At 40.1% G+C, this 22,847-nt stretch overlaps 1 protein-coding gene across 1 annotated transcript; it reads right to left on the reverse strand.

Annotated features, from left to right (window-relative positions):
* Positions 1 to 735: 735 nt before the first annotated feature.
* Positions 736 to 12,272, reverse strand: lrrn1 (leucine rich repeat neuronal 1). Its single transcript, XM_004069104.4, has 2 exons — positions 11,929 to 12,272; positions 736 to 3,781 (listed from the first exon to the last, which is right to left on the reverse strand). Exon 2 carries the CDS (start codon positions 3,631 to 3,633, stop codon positions 1,489 to 1,491), a length of 2,145 nt encoding a protein of 714 aa, XP_004069152.1. The 5' UTR covers positions 3,634 to 3,781; positions 11,929 to 12,272; the 3' UTR covers positions 736 to 1,488.
* Positions 12,273 to 22,847: the final 10,575 nt, after the last annotated feature.

The following is a 22,847-nucleotide window of genomic DNA, read 5'->3' on the forward strand; positions in this document are numbered from 1 at the left end:
GACATTATTATTAAAAATAATTTACATTATTACAGTGCCCATAATAATTTGCATTATTAGCTAATAATTTACATTATTAGCTTTTGTTATAAATAATAAAGACATTAAGGGTTTATTATTTGTTTATTATTATACAATAAAAATCATTTATATTTTCTTGCTAATTTTTCCACATTGAAAGTTAATGACAAATGCAGAAAGAGACTGTTAAAAGCTACAAATTTCGTCATTCAGTGTGTCTTTTAACATCCAATGATCTCAGGTTTAAGATTTCTTTAAATTCAATTCATAAAAATCTGAGTGGAATTCACGGAAAATTACATGTTTTTTTCCTATTGTTTCTGTGTGTATCTGTGTGTACACTGAAGTTACAACAGTTCCTCTTGACTTCTGTGATAAATAAGAAATAGTCTCTTCCAATAAACGCTCGACTTTGTACTTAATATGTTGTTGTAATTATGTGGCTCAGCCACCAGGGGGCAGCAGCAGTTCATTTTTATGTGCATCTGTGTGTACAGTACAGGGTGCATATTTCTCCAGTGTAATTATTTTTAAATAAAAGAAACATAACAGCAAGTGAGCAGTATTTAACTGTTAAGTTTGATTTACCCTGTAGCATCAATTTAAAATCTGTTAAAGGAATCAGTGCCTGATATGAATTTTAAAGATCTAACATTGCTCAAAATAAGACAGAGAAGTTACTGTACACCAGTACAAATAAGAAATGTCCAAAAGTGTCTGCAAAAGAACCCAAATTTATTAGTTAGGTTATTTAGTATACATATTGTATGTAAAAATAACAAACTAAGCAAAGAGCAAAAAAAACATCTAGTCCAAGAAACAAATCATCCAAAAAGGACTCAAAGGTTTTAGTGCACTAAAAAGAAAAAAAAAAGTGTAAGGAAAGTTCGCATTTATGGCATTTAACTTTACATTTAAAAGCAAACTAAAAATCTACTGCTTTGCCATTTTTAAATCAAAAAGTTCAAAGTTATAGTTGATACAACGTTACGGCACGATTGCTAACATTCAGTAGACGGTTAAATGAGTCTAAACCCTGCTGTCAGCTTTTGACTGAAGTCTGTACAAACTTCTTTCTCTACCAGTGCACAACAAAATAGCTCCTTTACAAAATAGAATAAAAATGAAACAGTGAGTTTTACTAATGCAACAAGATCCTCCACCCTGCATTGTTATTCATTCTAAAGAAAGTCAGAAATGCACCACAGAAATAGAGCAGAACAACTAAGTCGACCTGGAGGCTAAATACAGCTGCCGTCTGTGAGTCCAGTACAGTTAAGAAGAAGTACAGATTAAACAAAGGCGATACGCTATACTAATAAACTTCTTGCGCTTGATCACTCTGCCTCTTATTAGCAAAGCTGAGAATACAAAAACCACCTGCAACCCTTGTTGACTTTTGCACCAAAATGGCAAAAGTGTCTTTTTGTGCTACTGGAGAGGCAGTCCAGCCTCTTTAGTCGGTTCTCACCACATGTAATAACTACGTGTGGTATCAACAGGACAAGGCTTTACCTCTGTCCCCCCATCTTTATCCTTCTCCCCATCAGCCTCCCACAGGTTAATGAGTGGAGGGTACAGCTCATTAAGCGGGATCGAGGAGGTCTTCAGCATGTATTTCTTCAGGGAGTGGTGGTAGTTTTTCCTTTTCCATTTGCGGGCCGTGTACATGCCCACGGTGGCCAGGCAGAGGAAGGCCAGCATGGTTGCCATGACAACCAGCACGGCCGCGCTGGGGTGCTGACCAGACAGGTCCAGGGCGAAGGTGGCGCTCCGTGTTGTCACATTGACGCAGGACTTGTGTGTCTGCAGGTGTATGTTGGAAACGGTGAGGCAAACCTCGTACTCGGTGGCTGGCTGCAGGTGCGTGAGGTTGTACTCGTGAACATCCACAGGAACGCGAGCTGTGTAAGTGATGTGCGGGTTGTCGATTTTCATGGTGGCTGAAGCCCATTTGAGGTTGGACGACATGACATTGGAGTTGACTTTCCAAGAGACCAGAATGGAGTGAGACTCTGTCTGCTTGACATAGATTTTCATCACTTGGGCGCTGTCAAGCAGGGTCCCATTCACACGAACTGTGGCAACCCACGTGTCGGCGCCTTCTGAGTTTTGTGCAACGCAGGTGTACCGACCAGAATCTTCCACCTGAACATGAGACAGCCGCAGAGTCCCCTCGCTGCTGAGGTGATACCGCTCTGACACCGTGTCTGTTGTAACCTTAGAACCCAGAGGAGTCACCCAGTAGATGTCTGGTTCTGGCTCAGCCATTGCTCGACAGTCCAGATTAACACTCATGCCCAGCTCGAGGTCCAAGTGGCTGGGGAAACTGTCGTGGGAGATGAGGGGGAGACACTGCTCTGGGGACTCCAGCAGCTTCAGCTCCAGAACTCGCTTTCCTTTAAGCTCTGGTGGAGAGGTGCACAGCATGGCCAAGGGCTCCATGAAGCGCACCGTGGTCCGGTTGGAAGTCATCCACTGAATGACACAATCACAGCGCAGCGGGTTGCTGTGAATGCTGATCTCCCGCAGGTTGGGTAAATTCTCCACAGTTTTCTGGTAAACAGCTGTGAGAGCGTTATTGTTGAGCATCAGGCTCTCGAGAGAGGGCAGGTCCCTAAAAGCCAACCTGTGTATGTACGACAGTTTGGGGTTGTTGGTAGCCTCCAGTTTTGTGAGTTCTGGTAAGTTGTCCAACGCATAGTGATCAATCGACACTAACTCCATCATGTTGTTGATGCCCAGTTCCTTCAGATGTAACATGTTTCTAAAGTCTCCCTCCTGGATTTTACGAACAGGATTTTTGTTTAAATCCAAAAATTTGAGGTTGGGAACATTTTGAAGAGCAAGTTGAGGGATTCTGACCAGTTTGTTGTCATAGAAAGAAATACTCTCCAGGTTGTCTAAGCCCACAAAGGCACTGGCAGGAACATCGGTGAGATCCATACCTGCCAGAACCAAACTTCTCAGGCTTCCTAGAGGCTGGAAGTTCATGTCCAGTAGACCAATAACTGGGTTTTCCCCGATCATGAGGATCTCAAGGTTAGGTGTTTCTTCAAACCAACGGCTGTCCATTGTGTGAAGCTTATTTGAATTAAGGTGCAGTCGCAGGAGGTTGCGCAGGCCGGCAAAAGCGCGTGGAGAGATGTAGCTTATTTTGTTGTGGTTGATGTAGAGCTCCTGCAAGCTGGAGAGGTTTCCCAGGCAGTGGTCAGGCAGCTCACTGATCTGGTTCTCCTCCAGATGAAGGGTGGTCAGATGATTCATGTTTTGAAGGCCAACGGCTTCCACATTGGTGAAGTTGTTCTGGGAAAGGTCCAGCTCGGTCAAGTTCACCAGAGCCTGCAGATCTCCGCTGGTGTGGGAGATGGTGTTGCTCTGCAGCAGTAACACCTGGGTGTCCGCCGACAGGTTGGATGGAATGCGTGTCAGCCTCAGGTCATTGCAGTCCACCGTGGTCGCCTCCTTGTAGGTTGACTGAGGAGTAAACCAGGGACGGATCTCACAAACACATAAACGAGGACATTCTTTGCCGTTTGATGGAGGCAGAAAGGAAACAACTCCAACGCACAAAAGGATTTGAGGAAACCAAAGCTGGAAGTTCAGTGCCATGTTTGCTCTCTCAGATCCAGTGAGCTATAAGAGAGAAGGACGTTTAGTTGGAAGGAGGGATCATGAGGATCAGTTGGGTTTTCTTCCAGCACAACTCCAGAATGATTTTGCAAAAGGCCGGTCCAACCAACATCTGGTCACTTCCAGCCTGAAAGAGAGGAAATAAACCAAGAGTGAAAAACGCTTTGATAAAAAAATAAAAAAAAGTGCAAAGGAAATATCTGCCAAACAAACCACCAAACCGACATTTAGTACAACAGTTTGGCTTTAATATAATGCATTATAAATGTCATAGATGTTTGACATTTGATCCTGATGGACGTCAGTTGTTGCCTTTGGCTGACAGAGCCAGTAAAGACCGCACAGGAGTTAAGAAATGTTAAACATCTGAGTTTTTAAAATGGGGATGGTATGGAGTGATTTTTTTGCCAGTATTCCAAGCACAACACTCAATGTTTTGAGCATGAAACTTTAAGAATTTTGCAATTTTCACTCAAGAAAACCTTTTCTCTCTTCTCTTCACCGCATTAAAAATGTGCCACAAAAGCCAGCCAATCACAGATTTCAACCTCCATGTCTATGTTTGTGATTGGCTGGCTTTTTTGCCAAACTGGTAATGTTGTGCCTCCCTGTTTTGTGCACAGAAGAGAGATTTTCTCTCGAGTGAAAATTGTTTTGTTTGCACATATTTTTTTAGCTTGAAGTGCAAAATAAAATTTTGAGCGCACAACATTTTTAAGAGTTTAATGCTTAAAACAGTGAGTGTTGCGCTTGGAATAATGGCACAAAAAGTACTCCATCAGTTGGGTGTTCTCACTTCACTCACTGGTATGACTTCAGGAAGCTGCCCTACATGCCCCAAATTATGGTGAAAGTGATAGAAAACTGATTTTTTTTCATTCAAAACCTTAACCATGTAATAATCCAAGCACAGGAATCAGCAGCTTTTGTAAGTATATTTATCAATACCAAAACTTTAACTTACAAAAACTCCTGAATTGATTTCCTTCCAGACTGGAAACACATTTTTCTTTCTGGGTTATTTTGATTATTGGCATACCAGCTTAATATCGGTTATTCTTTGAAATGAATGTGTGTGAAGACCACAGTCTGTCGCTCTGGCTGTTTGCCCGTTACACAACAGGCTTAGTCTAAAGCGAGCCTGAGCTCTCCAGTTTAATCACTCATTTATTTGTGCCATAGGCCCATGCTCCACACACAAAAATAAACAAACTCTAAATTTCAGTATGTCTTTTAGTTTGTTTGTGACAAAAAAAATAATAAACGCTGTGGCTCAGTAAGAAACACAACAACCAAATGTGTAACTTACTCATACTTTCTAAAATATAACAAGCTTGTTCCTCATCTGTTTTTTAATGAGGTCATCAGTTGTGTGAGAATTTTCTAAAGGTATATTGAGTGCTTTTTGCTCTGAACCTTCACTGCCTTTTCCTGTTACATGCTCATCTCTCTTGGAAAACTCAGTTCAGTTCATCAGATTGACAGAAAGTCATTTAAAAAATGTCTGATGGAGCAGGGAAACCTGTAAAACATACAGAGCAGCAAGTTCTGATCAGGATAAAGAAAAAGATAAAGTCCAGATATCTGTAAACAAACAACAGTTCTTTCAATTCCGAAAAATTAAGGCTCTTGCTTCTTACTCGAACATCTCAAATCAAAATCTCATTGTCAAATTTGGAAGCACCAGATGTATTCCCCACTTTAAAAATTGCACATCTTCCCTCCATCTGTTCTGTATTTAATCCTGCAAATGTCATTGTTGCAGTCCCTAACTATCTCTTTGTTGTGTTTGCCTGTCTACTTTCTGCTTTATTATTGTTGTTGCAGTTACCATTGATCTCTTTTTACAGTGACTTTGGGTTTTTGCTCTCCCAACAGCAAAATGGCAAATACCTATCCTTACATAGCGCTTTTCTACCTTCCTTGATGGCTCAAAGGGCTTTAAAGTCACAGTCCCATTCCGCCATGCACACACACACACACATTCACACACTGCTGGAAGCTCCACTGCCTTCAACCAACAAGAGCAGTATGGGATTCAGTGCCTTGCCCAAGGACACTTTGACACATGGGCAGGCAGAGTGGGAACCATATCTATTTTCCAATCAGTTTGATTGCTCTACCTCTGCAACACGTGTGGTTAGTATTCCTTTTCCGGTAATGCTGTGCCCAACTGCTCTCTGTTCCCTAGTTACTACTATGACTATAAGCTCTCCTGGAAAGACCTGTGAGAGATAAAGGCTTTCAGGGCAAGCTTTATAATTAGGGCTACCTATGATGTCTTACCTTTTCCTGCTAACCTAAGCCAGTGGGATAGCAAAGACCCCACATGCTGTCTATGTCAAAGCCCAGCAACATTTAAGTGCATCTTGGTGGGATGTAAGACCAGCCTCAGTCAAGGCTGTTAGATCTGGTGACACAACCTGGTGCTAAGGTGTCTTGCTACAGTGATGGAAAGGCAAAAAACACGTGAACGCCCTTCCTCATTCATCATCTCATCGGCAGCTAACACCTTTTGTCCGTGCGGTCCAAGCTACCTTCAACACCACCAGTACAGCTGACATTAGACAGCTGCATTGCATCCACCAACCTACGACCAGACCCTGTACTATGGTCATCCTCGCACAAGCTCGCATACATTATAGAGGTCACGATACCCTGGAAGGGTGCAGTAGAGGCGGCCTATGAACGGAAGATGCTGAAGTATGCCGAACCTGCAGCAGACCCCAAAGATCAAGGCTGGAGTGTGAAGGTATGCCCAGTGGAAGTAGGCTGCAGGGGGTTTGTGGCCACCTCAACCCCCAGGCTACTCAGAGAGATGGGAGTCTGAGGGAAGGCTCAAAGGCAGGCAATTAAAGAGCTCTCCAGGACAGCTGAGAAGGGAAGTCAGTGGCTGTGGAACAAGAGAAGGGACCCGACCTCGGCCTCCAAATGTCTGATGGATGATGGGGGGTGAACCTGGGACGCTGGGATTCACTGTTGAACCCTCTGGAGGTGTTGTAGGCCTATCAGCAAAACACTGGAGAAGGAAGGCGCCCGCTTGAAAACCCAGAAGATGTCACCATTCATTTGCCGAACACAGTGTCTCATCAGTGCCTTAGTATTCACTGAGGGATAATAACATCTACAAAAAAGATCAGTCTTTTCGGTGCAAAAATGGATGTTCCAGAAATTTTCATTAAAATCATTAAAATACCTTTTTCATCTCATTTGTTTTGCTTCCCCTTCTTTCATTGCTGCTGTTACAAACCAGCTTTATTTGTCTTAGATGAAATGTTAAAGAGTTTTTGTGTTTGTCTCATTTCTGTTTGCATAAATCTGAACTAGTCACAACAGATGGTTGCTATTACTCTTGATCTGGTTCTGTTGGTCGTGGATTCCTGATTTTCTGAAAAAAAAAAAGTTTTCCTCTCCCTTCTATTCTTTTTTTTTTGTTTAGTACGTAGAAAAGATTCATGGCTTTGATATAATCTGTTGATCAAAAACAGGCTATTATTAAAATATAGTGAGGAAAATTTTGAAATTGTTTGAACTGTTAAAATTATTTTGTTTTGTTTTTATTAAACTGAATTGAACTAAATCTAAACAATGTATTTCCCTCTGAACTTTTTTTTGCCTTTTGTTAGACAAGCCTTGTTTGTTTCTTAATGCTTTATTTAGCTGATTTTAGATGTTAACAGATTTGGAAGTTTCAATGCCCAAATCGTTTTTACCTTCTACAGTCAGGAGTAAAAAAATCAACATGGCCCAAACTTGAAGCTTTCTTGCTGACTTTCTAATTTGACCTTTGCTCACAGAAACTCCCATTTTTCCACACGGCTCAAGAAAAAGGCTGAGCGTCTCTGGACCCTCTGTCCAATCTGAGTGTCCGTGCATGTTAGAGTAAAAAAAAAAAAGAAAAAAGACGTCTAAGAACTTAAAGCCTCTGATATTTAAACAAAAGAATCTCAAATTTCTTCTGCTCTTTTATCACTCCCTGTAAAGCATTGGCAACGTTTTCCTCTCCTCAGAATGGCTTTCAACAACACAAAAGTAGCACAACAAAGACAAACAGAGCACTAATTTATGTGAACAACAAAATCATGTTGTTTCTGTAAATTATGAACAGACTAACACAGTTCCTTCAGTGTGATAAGGTGTGACAGCAAACACAGGCACTTTCACGGTTCTAAATTAGAAACAAAACCTGGAATCATCCATTTGTTAAATAACCATCATGACTCTCTTGTATCATTGAAACGTTTTGTTATTTTACATTTTAAACATGAGATGTATGATGTGGAGAGACTTGTGTTTCCTCTGTTTTCCGGTGTCTCACCGGTTATATAAAGACACTGCTTCCATGCTGAGGTCACCTGGCACCGGGTTTCTGGCAGGTTGGCTGCACCGTTGGGGTCTGCATCATGTTTGTGAGGTGACCTTGGTGACACGAGGGAGGTTCACATGCACATACAGTATATGCACTTTTCCAACTATTACCCTTATTTTCTGTCCTATTATAAATGGCAGTTGTTTCAATGAGAAACTAATCGGATAGTTTTTTTTTTTTCATTACAATCTGTTCTCTTTACCACTCTTTAGGTGTTTAATTAAGGGACTAACAAAGAAAAAAAAGCACCTATGGAGTACTAGTGCTGTATCAGGGTAATGACAGACATTACAGCTCAGATTAATGCTCTTACAGTCAGAGCAGTTATGCAACCGTACACTAAAACTCTGCTTTTAATCTTGTGGCTTTGGCAGAACCAAGGAAGGACACTTATAAAATGTAGGCACACTGGTGCATCTGTATATGTCTCCTCACAAATGTCATAACTTCTTTTCTTTGCAAATCTTAGTGTGCAGCCATGTGCTGAAGGAAATGCCTCACAAACACTTTGACAGCTAGGAATTACTGACTTTCTAAAAGATGAAGCCTCCAGTAGCAGGATTTACTTTCTCTTTTTCTGCAGCCAATTTGTTCAGACGTGAACAGCCACGAGTGGAGCAGTTTTACCCAACCAGCTTATATATTGTTTCGTTTTTGGAAAAACACTTGAGGAGTGTGAAAAAAGTTACACCAAAGATCAACACTGAAGCCAACATAATTCCATCTTTATGTTCCTATTTTGTAGTCAATCACCATGTGAGTGCTTCACTGGATTTTGATAAATTTTTCTTATTTGGGTTAGGAATGAAACATTCATTTTTCATTTATGTAGAAAAATTAAATACAGGCTCAAGTACAATTTTTTTTCTATTGTCTAATATATTTTGTTCTGCAAAAACAGTCTGTTGGCGTCTGAAATGCTCACCTTTACTGAATTAAAAGGGAACAATCTTGTTGATGTTCAATCAAATCTAATTACAGGAAAATGGAAGACTAATCTGATTAGCACGCTCACGCATTAGGTTTCTGGATCATTAAATACTTTTATGAAAAAAAATTAAATTTCTGACAGTTTATTTATCTTCATCAACCTTAGGCACAAATATAAAATAAATTTTAAAAAAGAGTGAAAAGCAGTATTGTCTAAATGATCAGATGAATTAAAAATGTCACCATCTTTCATTCTGGTTGGATGTATCAACATTTTGAAGCTTCCCCTACACATATAAATGTAGATCCACAATGAGGTGTAGTGGTTTTGAGTGCGAGCACAAAAAAAGAGTTGTCTGGTGCTGCCTGAAGTTGCATCAAAATCCTAGTTAAGCAAGTCAAGTCTTTGCAGAGTAGAAGTGGCATCAATTACTACATACTTATGTTTTATTAAAAATTGCCTTTTTTCTTGCTGTTTTGTCCATTTTTATACACTATCTGTATATTTGTTAAAATGCATAATTAATACGTATTCACTAAAACAGAACACCTAACCTAGATCTCAAATTGTATACCTTTACAAATGTTACCATTTCGTTTTTATTTTTTTCAGATCCCAACATCTCCTATTAATAGTGTAAAAGAATTGGGGCACTAAAAAACACAACATCAGGGTTTTTTTTAGTAAAAAAAGAAAATAAAGGACGAACATAATGAAAATTCAGTTTAAAAGAAGCTGCTTCTACAGAGGCCCTACAGGCACAGAATGTAAGCAGTGTTTCTCAATCAGCAGCATCCCAACTCTCACAGGCATGCCATCGCCATAGCAACTGCTATGCCAGCAGGACTTTACAACCAAATAAGAAGGCATGAGATTCTCTGTGCCATAAGGCAACCAAACAAATATGGCAGCCAATGAAGCCTTTTTTGGGGGGGGGGGGGATTGACACAACCTTTGTCATGAAACACATGGCATGAAAACAATAAACAATGAAACAAACAAAACATCTAAGATGGATTTGAACCCTTTTTGAGTCTTGAGTAAAATTTTGATTTTCTATTTCAAGATTTGTGGACTGGCTGGTTTGCTAAAAAGAACCAAAAAAGAGGAAATATAATTGTCGGTGTCTTCACTTTGCCGGCCTTCTTTCTACAACTCCATTAGTATGCAAGCTTCTCACTCTAAATCACAGACGGCTTTGGTGCAGCTGCTGATAGCAGAGGTACATCCAGGGAGGAGAAGGACTGCAAGGATGGAGAGAACTGAGGTAATTTGATGAACTGAAAATGCAACTTGACAGAGAGTACAATGACAAAACCCAGCGGTGAATGTGAAATGAAAGAAAATGATGCCGCGTTACAGAAAGAAACCCTCAGAAGACACCGCTATGGTTTAAAAGTTATAGGCCAGCAAATTGTCTCTTTATTTCTACTTACTGCAAATCCATATGGCAGCCTTATTTCCCTGTGGAGCAGGAACGAATCTTGCTGCAATTATTCTTCTCTGGCTTATTTCGTTTTTTTAGGTTTTTGCCCATTTTCCAAGCCTTACCCCCCCCCCCCCCCCCCTTGCAGTCACATTTTCAGTAAAAAGCCAATGTGTTTATCACTGCTGCACCGATCAATCATGCTGTCATGCTACTCTCTCATCTTTGGTAGTGGTGGGGGGGGGGGGGGGGGTACAAAAGGCAGGGGAAGACAAAGACATCACAGCTGATTCTCAAAAACATCCAAAAAGCTCTGTAAGGATTTTTAGTCTAGCTTTGTTCCATACAGGAGGGAGGGGTTCTCATTTACATTTTAAAATGAAGAGGACACAGAAAAATCTCTATACTTTTCCTCACTTGAATAAAGAGTAATCTTATCAAACATCTCCTGTTTTCACCCTTGCTTTCAGATGCTTCTCCTGGAAGGGGGGTTGGTCTTTTGCACCCTCCAACGCTGTGGGAACCCAACTCACCAGCACATGCTGCAGGGTTGGACCTATAGGGCGTACAATGGCTCCTGCCCCAACATGCGCAGACGACCTTTGTTTGGGAATTTTCTCACACTCCTCGTGTCCAGAGGAGAAACGTCACAGAGCTTTGTGCCTCAGCCTCCAATACCATCAGATGATTGGCTTCTTGAGTGACATCTGCTGAAGCTGTGTCCTTCTGAGACAAAGCCAGCAGGCAAAGTTGTGCGCAAATCACACAATAGGGTGGTGTTTCTCTTGACTTGGCAACCACTTTAAGCAGCTGATCTGATTGAGCTTCTACAGGTCCCTTCAGGCAACAATAGACAAAAGGTGACCCCAATGATACAGAAACCAAGATGTTATGACTGTGCCACTTTCCATTATTTGCCATAAGCCAATTTTCTTCTAAATGCGTATTTGTTGTGCTGCTCCTCCAGCACATCTCTGTACTGGCGAATGATGCTGCGGTTTGTATGAATGTTACATTGTTGGTTGTTGCTCTGGTACGTGATATGCCACGCTTCTCGGGAAGGTTTAATAATGAGGCAGGTGGAGCTTCGTTCACACATCCGCACCTTTTTATCTGCCCTTAATGGCAAAACCGAAACATTTTAACTTTAGGTCAACAGAAATCTGATTTGCTCCACATTTTCTGTTGTTCCATCTGTTTTCATTAAAACTAGGATGACCTGCAACATTTAAAATAAATATATAGACACCACAAAATGTCAAAAAAAACTCTCCAGTTTTCGCAGCTAAAATTTATTCAATTGATTAGATTAATCAATAGCGCAGTATTTATTTAAGATTAGATCGTTTTGATTTGGAACGTTTCTTAAAACATAATTCTATGTGATGTAGGTTGTGAAAGCGTTAAAGCTGACCATCGATTTGTGAATCTGGATTGCGCTTCTCGCATTTTAATCCCAGCAGGTGCTACGTCTCCACAGAAACACGCCACATTCCCCAGACATCCCCGTTTCAGCTCAGCCACAAACAAGCAGATGGCTCGTCTTACCTGTGTGGTGCGCTGGATCCTTGACGCAAGACTGCTGCAGCTCACTGGATGTGTCTGTCAGCATCCGCAGTTCGGACGAGGATGCGAGAGAGACGCAGTTTCTGCTCCGAAGTCCAAATGATCAGCTTTGTTAATAGGAGGGATCGATGCAGCTGATGAAAAGCAGCCCGTTTGCTGCTGCGTCCGCGCGCTCGCCTCTCTCCAGAAGAGGAGCAGCAGCAGCTCCAGAGACGCGCAGCTGCCCCCCGGGTCAGCTGGACAGAAACACGTCTGACACGGACTGTTGTGCACAAGCAGACAACCTCACCATCTGCTCTGTCATCGCTACCATGGGAACAAAGTCCCACCCTGCTGGCTGCGAGCGACAATGCGCGAACTACGGAGTGATAATGCTGCAAGGAACCAGCGGCAAGTGCTGACAAGAGGTCATTGTTTCACAGGGTCTGCTGCTCTTTTTGGCTGCTGTCCATCAAGTTGGTGGCTCTCTAAATTTATTAATTTAATATTCCTAGCTGCATTTTTTATCTAACATGTAAAAATGGTAAATAACACTGCAGTCATTGTTCCAGATTTTGTGACATTATTATTTTCTAATTAGTAGTTTATCCAATTGACTTCAAAGTGGATCTCGTGTGTTTTTTTCTGTCTTTCACACATGCGCTGTGGGTTGTTTTAGCAGCTTTGAGAGTCCAGCTCAAAATCTCAACCAAAGCTCCCAAATGCATGATCCAAATCCAAATGCTGTCAAATTCAAATGCTCCCTTAAGATCACTGTTGAACAGCTGATGCTGACTTCTGGAAACCAACCATAACATCAACCTCTATCACACTTTAAACTTCAAAAGAACCCAGAAATCAGTTTTATTTATGTAAAGAAAAAGATCAATCTTGATTTGTGCATGAAGGTCTTGCTGATATATGTAACCAAAATACCGCACGGGTGCTTAATAATGCAGCTAAATCAGAGAGGATGAAGTATTCCTCTTCTAATTAAGGTCATTTGTGCTCAGATTTTTCACTGATCCAGATGTGGATAAGATTCAAGATGTTTTCCCCAAACGTTTCAACTCCTACTATACGTTCAGGAAGCGTCATTACACATTAAAACATTTGATGTGTTAAAGGTGCGATCCTTTAAATAACCTAAATGTGCCCAAATATTGAACTGATTTAGTTGAAGAATAAAGCAGTCGATTATTAATTTCTTTTTTTTATTAATTTCTTTTTTTTTAAACAAACTAAAAGCTATTTTTTGACTGAAAAAATAAAAAACAAAGTTTATTTCATTTATTTTTGAATTTACTGTAATACATAGGAGAAGAAAAAATGATAGCAATTTATTAATATTTAAACACCGTCTTAGTGTTCATAATTATTTTAGAAATCACAAGAACCTGAATAATAAGCTGTTTTTGAGATTTTTTTTTCCAAAGAGCAAGAACACCTTTTTTTTTTTTGCTTTTTGCAGCTATTCTTTTCTAAATTTGTCTGAAAAACTTATTTAAAAATATTCAAAGATTCATTCATCATCAAAGTATGAATGTTGTACTAAACAGGAATTAAAGTAAAGTTTGCTCCAAATCCTTTCTGGGTTGTTTTTTTTCAGCAGCTCTCAGACAGTCATGTCATTCTCAGCATTACAATACAAATCATATGTATGTGTTTGTGTAGTTCCAATCTGGAAATCATAATTCCCCAGCATTAACCTTCAGCACTTGTGGTGTGGTTGCCATGGCAACCACTCCCTCCCAGAAAAAGAGATGCAGCATACCCACAGGTTTATTAGATCTCTGATCACATAGTTCCCTCCGCATGCAGCCATCTGGGAAGATCGCTTGCAAAAAAACGTTGTGCCCTCAGTTTTACCTTTTGCTAGTCCCAGCCTCATAAAGCCATCTGACGATAAAACAATTTTTTTCTGGTCCTCTTTAGGTGGACTATTTAAAGGGAAAAAAAGGGAAAGAGTAAAGTGAGGCTCTCTGCCTGTAATATTACGTTTAACCAAAACTTGTAGTTTGTTCCAAACTGTTAAATAATCAGCAAAAGACTTTCATTTTTGACAATAACAAAAAAGGCATATTTGCTCTAAAATAAGTGGTCTCACATGGCACAACAACACCCAGCCTCCAAGGGTATCGCACATTTGCAGGCCGGCTCTTTAACAGTTAGAGCATTCCTGTCCCTCTCACCGTCTGCTGAGCTGTTACAAACAGCGCTGACAATCTGCAAATACAGTTTTATTCACACCTACAAACACACAAGCACACTTTTATGTACCCATTCAATACTGTTGCTGGCATTCTCTGCTGTATCCAATCTGCGGGACCGCAGAAACCTGGACATCAGACACGCAAAGACAGTTTTATGCTGCACAACAACAAAAAACAGCCTCAGCAGCTCCCCTGTCAGCTGGTCCTCTCCGTCTTGACAGAAATTATACATTTTACGCCTCCCTGAATTTACTGAAAGCTCCTTATGTTGTTTTGCAATATAGCATAATGGATGGATTCTGGAAAATACTCACATCTTTTTTCAGAGAAACGATAGGATCAAGATCTCTCCTGGATATGAACCTATAAGAAGCTTGTCTCTGTGGAAATAGGGAAAATTTGTCGGGTGTGTACTCCACTCTGTGGGGGAGAGGAGGATGTTGACAAAGTTCAGATCTTTCATGGACAACAGCTCTCAGCCACTGCAGTCGACTGTAAAGGGACTGAGAAGTTCTTCCAGGGACAGATTCAGACATCCTCAGTGTTGGAACGAGCGTAGCAGCAGGTCATTTATTCCCACAGCCATTAAACTGCACAACTCCTCTGTGCAAACAGGTCAAATATTTCAATTGTGTATCTGTCTATTTATTTACTTGTTTGGCTGTTTAGTGACCTATGATTTGTATTGCTACTTCTTTTTCTTTTGAGCTGCCATGACGGGTGAATTTCCATTACTGTACGTGAGATCAGTAAAGTTCAATTCCATTCAGAGAGCTGTTTTCTTTGAGTCAGAATGGCAACATTCTGAACAACCTTTTTTTAATTAAAAAAGGCTTTCTGCACTTTTGAATCAAGCAATGTCCTCAATTTCATTGTACAATGGACAATGACAATAAAAGCAAATCTAAACTAATCTAATCTCTTGTTTATTTGTATTGCCGTGTTCTTTGCATAACTTACCCGGCTTTTCAAATTAAATGTTTTACCAACGATAACCCAACCTGATCTTTAAAGGCTACAGCCCTGGTTTTCTTCCAGACATCCAAGTCAACTGGTGTATTTATCGAGTCAGAGCCTGAAATGATAGTATTCAGCTGATCAGCAGGGACTTTGGCAGAAATATTTGGAATACATGAAGTGTGGTAGATCTCAGGTACCAAAGACTGAGACTGACCTTTATTTATAAAAATCAGGTGAGATGTCATTTCAATGTTTGTCTAACCTGTACTATAGAAAAGAGAAGTGTTTCAGTTGAGGGTCCAAATTCAGATGCTTTGGGGTCTGATCATGCCGTCTGAGCTTTACTGTAGAAAAACTTTGACTAAGGATGTGGTCACATGACCCTTCAACCAACATCAAGCCAATTTTTTCAGCTCTGAGGTGGTCACAACAGCCGATAAACTGAACGAACAAAACAAGCACATTCTTACAGAGCGGAAGTCTCAGCGATCATCTGCTAACCAAAAGACCCCGCCCTTGTTTGAGCACAAAGTTAAACTTAAACAATAAGAATTGAATGATGAGTTTTCCACACAAAAAATTACCACAAAAGAGTTATCAGGGTTTGTTAAACTAATCGTCTCTAGTCCGTTTTTACGTTACTGTGTGGTCAACTAACTGTTGTTTCTAAATTGCTACATAAACAAGCTAAAAAAAACTTCAGTTGTGAAGTCATTTTCTTAATTTGCTTTGAGTGGACTTGTTTGCCTAAAAAAACTTTCAAACTAGTTAGGTGGTGAACTGACGCAGCTCTGATCATGTTCAGTTTTACTCTTCTTCATCCAGAAGTCAAAGTTTATGCTTTGAGACCCTTCTCCAAAGCGTGCCGGTGTTTTTAGCTGCTGGGTGATAAACCACAGTCCCTGCAACAATGTGGAAACATCCTTTGGATGAGAAAAAAAAAAAAAAAACACACAGGTATTCATCCAACTCAAAGTGGTGTCCAGATGAACAATGTTTTAAAACTGGAGTGAAAAGTTTTAGGTTTGCATTGTGTTACTTAACAATGTTCTATTTCAAATTTCTGTTACTCCTCTTCAAGTCAAACATTTTGTTACTTTACATCTTTTTAGACCAGCTCCATGACCTCATGGTAGTGTGTCTTCCTTGAGAAGTTCAAACTCATGCTTGAGTCAGAGACTCTAAAAATGATTGACACGCAGCAGTAGGAGGGGTTTAAACCACAATGTGGTCCCTGAGCGCTGTGATTGCAGCTCTCCCAGGGGACAGTTGAAACATGCTCTCTGATTGAGATTATTTAGAATTTTCTTCTGATATCAAACATTTAAAGACATTTAATGACAGAGATGAAAAAAAATGAGATATTCCTAAAAAATATCTGTTTCAAACATCACCTGTAAACAAATACACAGACACAGAGGTAACCCTGGTGCTATCCAAAGCACTTTAACATTTCAACAGTGCGCTGAACCTCTTTTTCTTCAAAGATTCGTGAACTTCAGTGGTGTCCATGGACTGCATGAAATCCTCTCCACCTTTATCCACCTTTGTCATGGTAGGGATAGCACGTCAATGTAAGGGTGGGGTCATCTGGACCCCATAAGATAGCACAACGGATTATTAAAAGAAGCCATTGCTGAAGCTTTTAATTTTTTGTAACTGCTTAGGTCACTTTTGACGTGTAAAAACAAAGAGGCTTCTGCTCTGTGGACAACACTGACAGTCAATGTCCACTGCAAAGCTAAGCGTAAAGTCTCATCAGAATCAATTAAATTGACCTCCGAGGTGATGCGCTCCTGAATCCTGTAACGCACGTCACTTTGCATCAGCATCCAGATTGGAGTGCGATGCTCTGCAACCTATCAGCCCCCCCTAAAAACACCATCATCAGATTGCTAACTAATTGCAGCTGAGAAAAACAATTAGGCAAAGGCTCTAAGGGACAGATTCATATTTGCATTTATTTGACATGATGAGATTTGATTTGCCAAACAGTTAAAAAGATATTCATAAACTTTTGTTAACAGTTTTTAAAAATGATAAAATGAACAAAAAAAGAGGAGGAAACACTTAAAATGTTGTTTATCTTTCTAAAGGAATCCTTTCCGTCAGGTTTAGAATTTATTTATTACTTCCTTTTTTTTTAATTTGCCTCTGAGAACAAAAGCAGGTCATATCTGTTTAGTAGAGATGTGGCATCTGCTGGATCACAGCAAAGGAGAGCATGAAAAATGTAGCCTGGAAATGTCTGAGGGTGTTTGTTTCAGGAGCTGAAAAATGGGGACACGTGGTAAAAAAAAGTGCTTTCATTTGAATTCCCTTCTAAATGACCAAAAACAAGTTTTCCAAGCACTTTCACGAAGAGATTATAAATGAGAGCAATAACAAATGATCAGTGGATCATCCGACTGCTTAAATCATGGAACTGTGAGCGCTGAGTTTAAACTCCAGAGACAGTCAGGAAAAAAAGGTTGGTGGTTAATAATTAAACAGCATTTTGTAGGTCACTTCAACAGAGTTCTCCGTCAAATTTTGCAGTATGTTGCTGAACGGATGCTTTAGATGTTAGCTGTGGTTAACAATTTGATTTTTTTCATTAGTTTCTGATCCATACTCCGTGAAATTTCTTTTAGTGGGATGTCAGTTCAAATGTAATCTTTTTGTGTTGTAATATGTCAGTGTTCAAGAAGTTTATGGCAAGTTTATTTGTAAAGCACATTTTGTGTTTAAAGATGATTAAAAGTGCTTCACATAAAGCATTAAGAGAAAGATTTTTAAAAGTGTTTCCATTGGTCTTATAATTATGAATATGCCGTTTTTAGCTAAGATTTAAAAAAAAACTGTGTCATAGTTCCTGCAGAGCGGTGAGTAGTTTATCAAGAATTTGCATCTAAGTTAAGGCAGTACTGTTGGCGTGGAGTAACCCTGCCCCTACTTCCCGTCATCCCTTTGCGTACACACTCTCCTGCTAGCTTACAGCCCATCACACCCCAACCTAACATTACCGTTAGGTTGGGGTGTGAGCCAGATGTCAGCTCAGATGAGGAAAGCGAAGACGTATCTATTTATTTGGATCTATTTGCCTGCAAGTGCACTTGCAGGCAAATAGATCCAGGTACGTCTTGATGCATCAGAATGGAGCAGAGCAGGGAGCTCGTGGCCCGCCCGACATCTTTTCAATGTCAAAACTATGGTCTTTTTCAAACAGCATTTTTCTATCTCTTGGACATTTTGAATAAAGAAATGCTCAAAAATGTAATTTCAAGCTTGATTTTCTTTACATATGCCCTCCATCGTGAGAAAAATGCCCCAAGGACATTTTAAAAACACACATTTCTTTTTGGATTGGACCTTTTAAAGAAGTGATCATCAAAGTAAAAATTAAAGTTAGGAAGAACTGAATTTAAAGTAAGCTCAAAGTAACCGAGGGTGAAAGTAAACTTTTGAACATAAACTAATCAATTGCAGCTGAGAACAGCTGGGTCTTTAATCTGGATTTACATAAACTGAGTGTTTCAGCTGATCTAAAGCTTTCTGTTCAAGAGTTGTGGAGCAGAGAAGCTGAATGCCCCTTTCTTTATGTTTGGTTTTGACTCTGGGGACAGACTAAATAGCGGATCCGGATGGTACGTACTGGGTCAGGAGGTCATGTATTTTGGTGCTAAACCATTGAAAGCTTTAGAAACCAGCCACATAACTTTAAAGTCTAACCTCTGGCAGACAGGCAGCCAGTGGAAAGACCTAAGGACTGGACTGATCTGGTCTACTTTTTTGGTCCTTGTGAGACCCTGAGCTGTAGAGTTCTGAATAAGCTGCAGTTTCCTGACTGATTTGATTATGGCCCATAATAAATCTATTCTCAGATAAACTTTCTTGCAATCCCTTGGTCTTTTAGTCCAGTGTGTTCATCCAAACAATCCCCCGCTTTATGAACAAGTGCCGTGAAATATGAGTCAACAGCCAATTAGCAAAACTGTGCATGCCAAATAATTGAACTGTCGGATAATTTCTAAAACAATATCTTAAAAATATGCTTATTAGCATGAAGACTGCAAATATTTAAACACCTTTCAAAAATCCTAGAACGTTTTCTGGTCTTCAGGCAGTCTGTCCAACGTGTTTCGCTTGTCTCATTGTTCCAGCACAACTGGATCAGGGCAGCATGATGACAGCTTTTGGGTCATGCTTGTCAGAGCATGGAAACACAAGACACTAGATGAATGGAAAACATTTGCTGTTAATGTGGAGGCGTGAGCTGAAGAAGCAACAAATGCTCTGAATGAGCTGAACAAAAACGGGTCTGGACTCGGATGAAGCTACAATACATCAAAAAGGTTCGGAAGAATCGGAGTCAGCCTCTCCAAGGGAGTGTTTGAAACTCCTGTTCGCCCACATGACCAGCGATTGACTCTTTTTTCAGTCATGCTGCCTGTTTGAAGAAAAGTTCTTTCAAAAGCTCTTTTTGTTCCTATTTATTCCGGTTTGGTAAAGCTTTATGTTCTTGAACCATTTTAACTGAAAAAGTGTTCAGTCATGCTGACTGTTATATGTTGTACTCTGTTTGAGAAGGAATGGAGAAAGAATTGTTTTCCACATGTCAGACTAATGTGTGTTTCACCAAGCTTTGATGTGACTGAGAGAAAATGTGGATTGTTAAAATCCAGAGGCTTCAGACTATTTGATCTGTCTGTTTCATGTTTCTGTTGCAGGATGGAAATATACATCTGACCTGAATGCATCTGAGATGATCAAATAAAACCAAGGAAGCAACATTTTTACTGGTTTCTCTTAAAAATAGATGTCTGCTCACAAAATCCTTTGTCCAACCGTTTTAAACGTTCTATTGTTTTTTTTTTGTTTCTTCTGATCTCTTCTATGCAACAGCATCAACTACTGTAATGCTATGTTCCTTCACACTGGCCTCAGCCAACACACATACAAGCAACCTCTTCCAATGAAAAGTCTATGTAAATGCGCATACATGCAGGTTTTTGGCTTCTGTATTCAAAACTTTCCAGTTCACGCATCGCTACACCAGATTTTAAGTCAATTTTCGGGCAAAACTAGCCGCCATTGAATGTGCGTAAAACCAGTTGAACTTTGACCAATCAGAAAATTGATCTTGGTTGTGATGTATGCGTCCTTTTAAATTCACGCAAGTGCCAAATGTTTGAAAAGTGATCATGAAGGAGAAATTCCTCTTCAGTTTGTGCCTGGACAGAATTATCTGACACCAAGTATTTCATATATCAGATAGAAAGAAAAAGCCTGGAGCAAGATTTACGAGATCTGCACCGCTTCGACATGTCGCACCAAGCCTCTTCCGACTGTACATGCACTAGTATCAGGAAGCATCAGTCCAGTGTGAATATCATATGTTGAATCCGCGTTCAAGAACTCGGTTCAGTGCGTTCTTGAGCGCACGACACAAGCCCAATATGAACGTAGTATAAGGCCGCAAAATTGGTTGAAAATATGAATGGACAAGGAAAAGAATACCAAAAAAAAACAAAAACATAACAATAATTTAAAAATTATAAAACAGAGAATCAACAAATGTTTTTGCTCAGTCAATATTTTAACCAGATGTTTTTTGAGCCTTCTGTTTGTAAAATTGTAAAAGTAAAAATACTGAAAAAGGCCTTGTTATGTGTTTCAGTGTAGTTAGAGCAAAATTCATTCAAGGTAAAAATGAGAAAATAACCCAACTCCTAGTGAGTGGCTCCAAAACTGGTCTGTGTAGGTCAGGCATGTCCAAAGTCCGGCCTTAAGTGTGGACCAAATGTAGCCCACACAGTCAAATTTCCACTGGCCCGCAGCCTGCTGTCATAAAATCAATAATCCATTTTGTCTGGGCAATTGATATGAAATTCACAGTCATTTGGGTAAATATGAATTATGTGTATTTCTGAGAAGAAATAAAATGTATCAAATTAAAATTTAATATTAATTAAATAGTTCATTCGCATTTGATGTTATAGGGGTTCAAAGAATGCTGGCCCTCACACATTTTCACCTCACCATACCATACCTCTAGATGTATATTCGCAAAAAACATTTTCTTTAAATCGATAAACATTTGTTCTGATTGGTCACTTTTTCAAACATTGATCACGTTAGGGAGGGCAATTATGAATCCCACAGGACAAAGACATCTTTCATTCTGCAAATTTAAATGCAGAATGACATCCATCACAGTGTGGTACGCCGGAGCTACAACCAGGGACATGAACAGACTGCAGCGTATTGATTCTCAGCTGAGAAGGTGTTTGGTATAGCAGCCTTCCATCTGTCCAAGACCTACATGCCTCCAGAACCCGGGGAGGTGCAGGTCGGATAGCAGCAGACCCTTCTCACTCTGGACATGGTCTACTTGAACGACTCCCTTCAGGCAGAAGGCCAAGGTCCATCAGGACCAGAACCTCACGACACAACAGTTTCTTTCCCTCTGCAGTCCGACTCATGAACAATTTTTAACTCCAGCCCCTTAAACCTTTTCACCTACTGTATATGTCCAGTTACCAGTCCACTACCTGCACCTTGATCATCCTCAGTTTGCACTGTTTGCTCAATTTATTTCTATTTATTGTTCTGACCATGGTCATTTCTTTTGTTTTTTATTTTGATTACTGTTGTTCATTTTTTAAGTGTTTTATGTCGCACACTAGCACAGCAGCAAATTCCTATTCTGTGAAACTGCTCTGTTCACTGGAAATGGCAATAAATACTCCTTGAATCTTTGAATCCTTAAAAAAAAAAATCATGTGAATTCTCAGCTTTGTTCCCATGTATCAGCCCACATAAACACCTGCTGTTAGTTTTAAATCCATGTTTTTCCAAGTTTCACCAATAGGAGAAACCTGAAGAATAAGAATGTTCAGGCAGCACCTTGTGGCGGTGTCACCTCTGCATTTTAAGCACCAAACATGTCGCTGTGGACTCTGAGTCCTAACTGGGAGTGAAGGCATTAGTGTGTGATTAAAGCGGGACATCCAGGCTTTCAGCTCTTTTTGTGTTTCTACCCAGCAAGGAGAAACTGCTGCTCCCATCCTCCATCCTCATCCCTCCCTGCTCACTCCTCCCTCTCCTGCAGCAGCTGAACAAAGACAACTGCTCTTTGTTGGCTACAAGCTGTGTCTGAATCTCTGAGACTTGAATCCAGAATATTATCTTCCTGACGCCGGTGGCAACGAATCCTGCTACTGACATGAGCGTCTGTTACTATCAGATTTGTAAAGAAGGAAATATTTGGCCTTGGCTCTCCCTTTGACTCACAGGTGGATATTTCAGGTGTTTTTTTAATAACACTCAAGTCAAGAGAGCTGAGGCATCCATCTTCTTTATAGTGTCTCACACAGCACTTTTTGATGTTTAAAACACTTCTTTATTGTCCTTCTCTGAAGGTTTGAGCTTAAAATATCCACTGCTGTCAAAAAAATGACAGGTTGTTAAATATACACCACAAAGCACATGTCTGGGTGTTTTCAGTGCTCACTGAGCTCAGGGAGTTTGGCTTAATGCTCCAATTTGGAAAAAACAACGTGAACATCAGTAAAGATGAGCGATTGAGAGGATTTGCTGAACAAAGTGTGAAAGATGTGATAGAAAAGGTTTATTCTCACTCCTTTTTGTTACAGTGTGATTGATCAAAGTTGAGGGGAATTCAGCAAAGATATGTGTGACTTTTTCACGTATTTTCTTTGGCTGCCTGCTTTTTTTTTCTTTGACCTTGCATTTTGCAGTTTTGTT

The sequence above is a fragment of the Oryzias latipes genome, chromosome 5 (genome assembly GCF_002234675.1).
Source record: "Oryzias latipes chromosome 5, ASM223467v1".
Lineage (NCBI taxonomy): Eukaryota > Metazoa > Chordata > Actinopteri > Beloniformes > Adrianichthyidae > Oryzias > Oryzias latipes.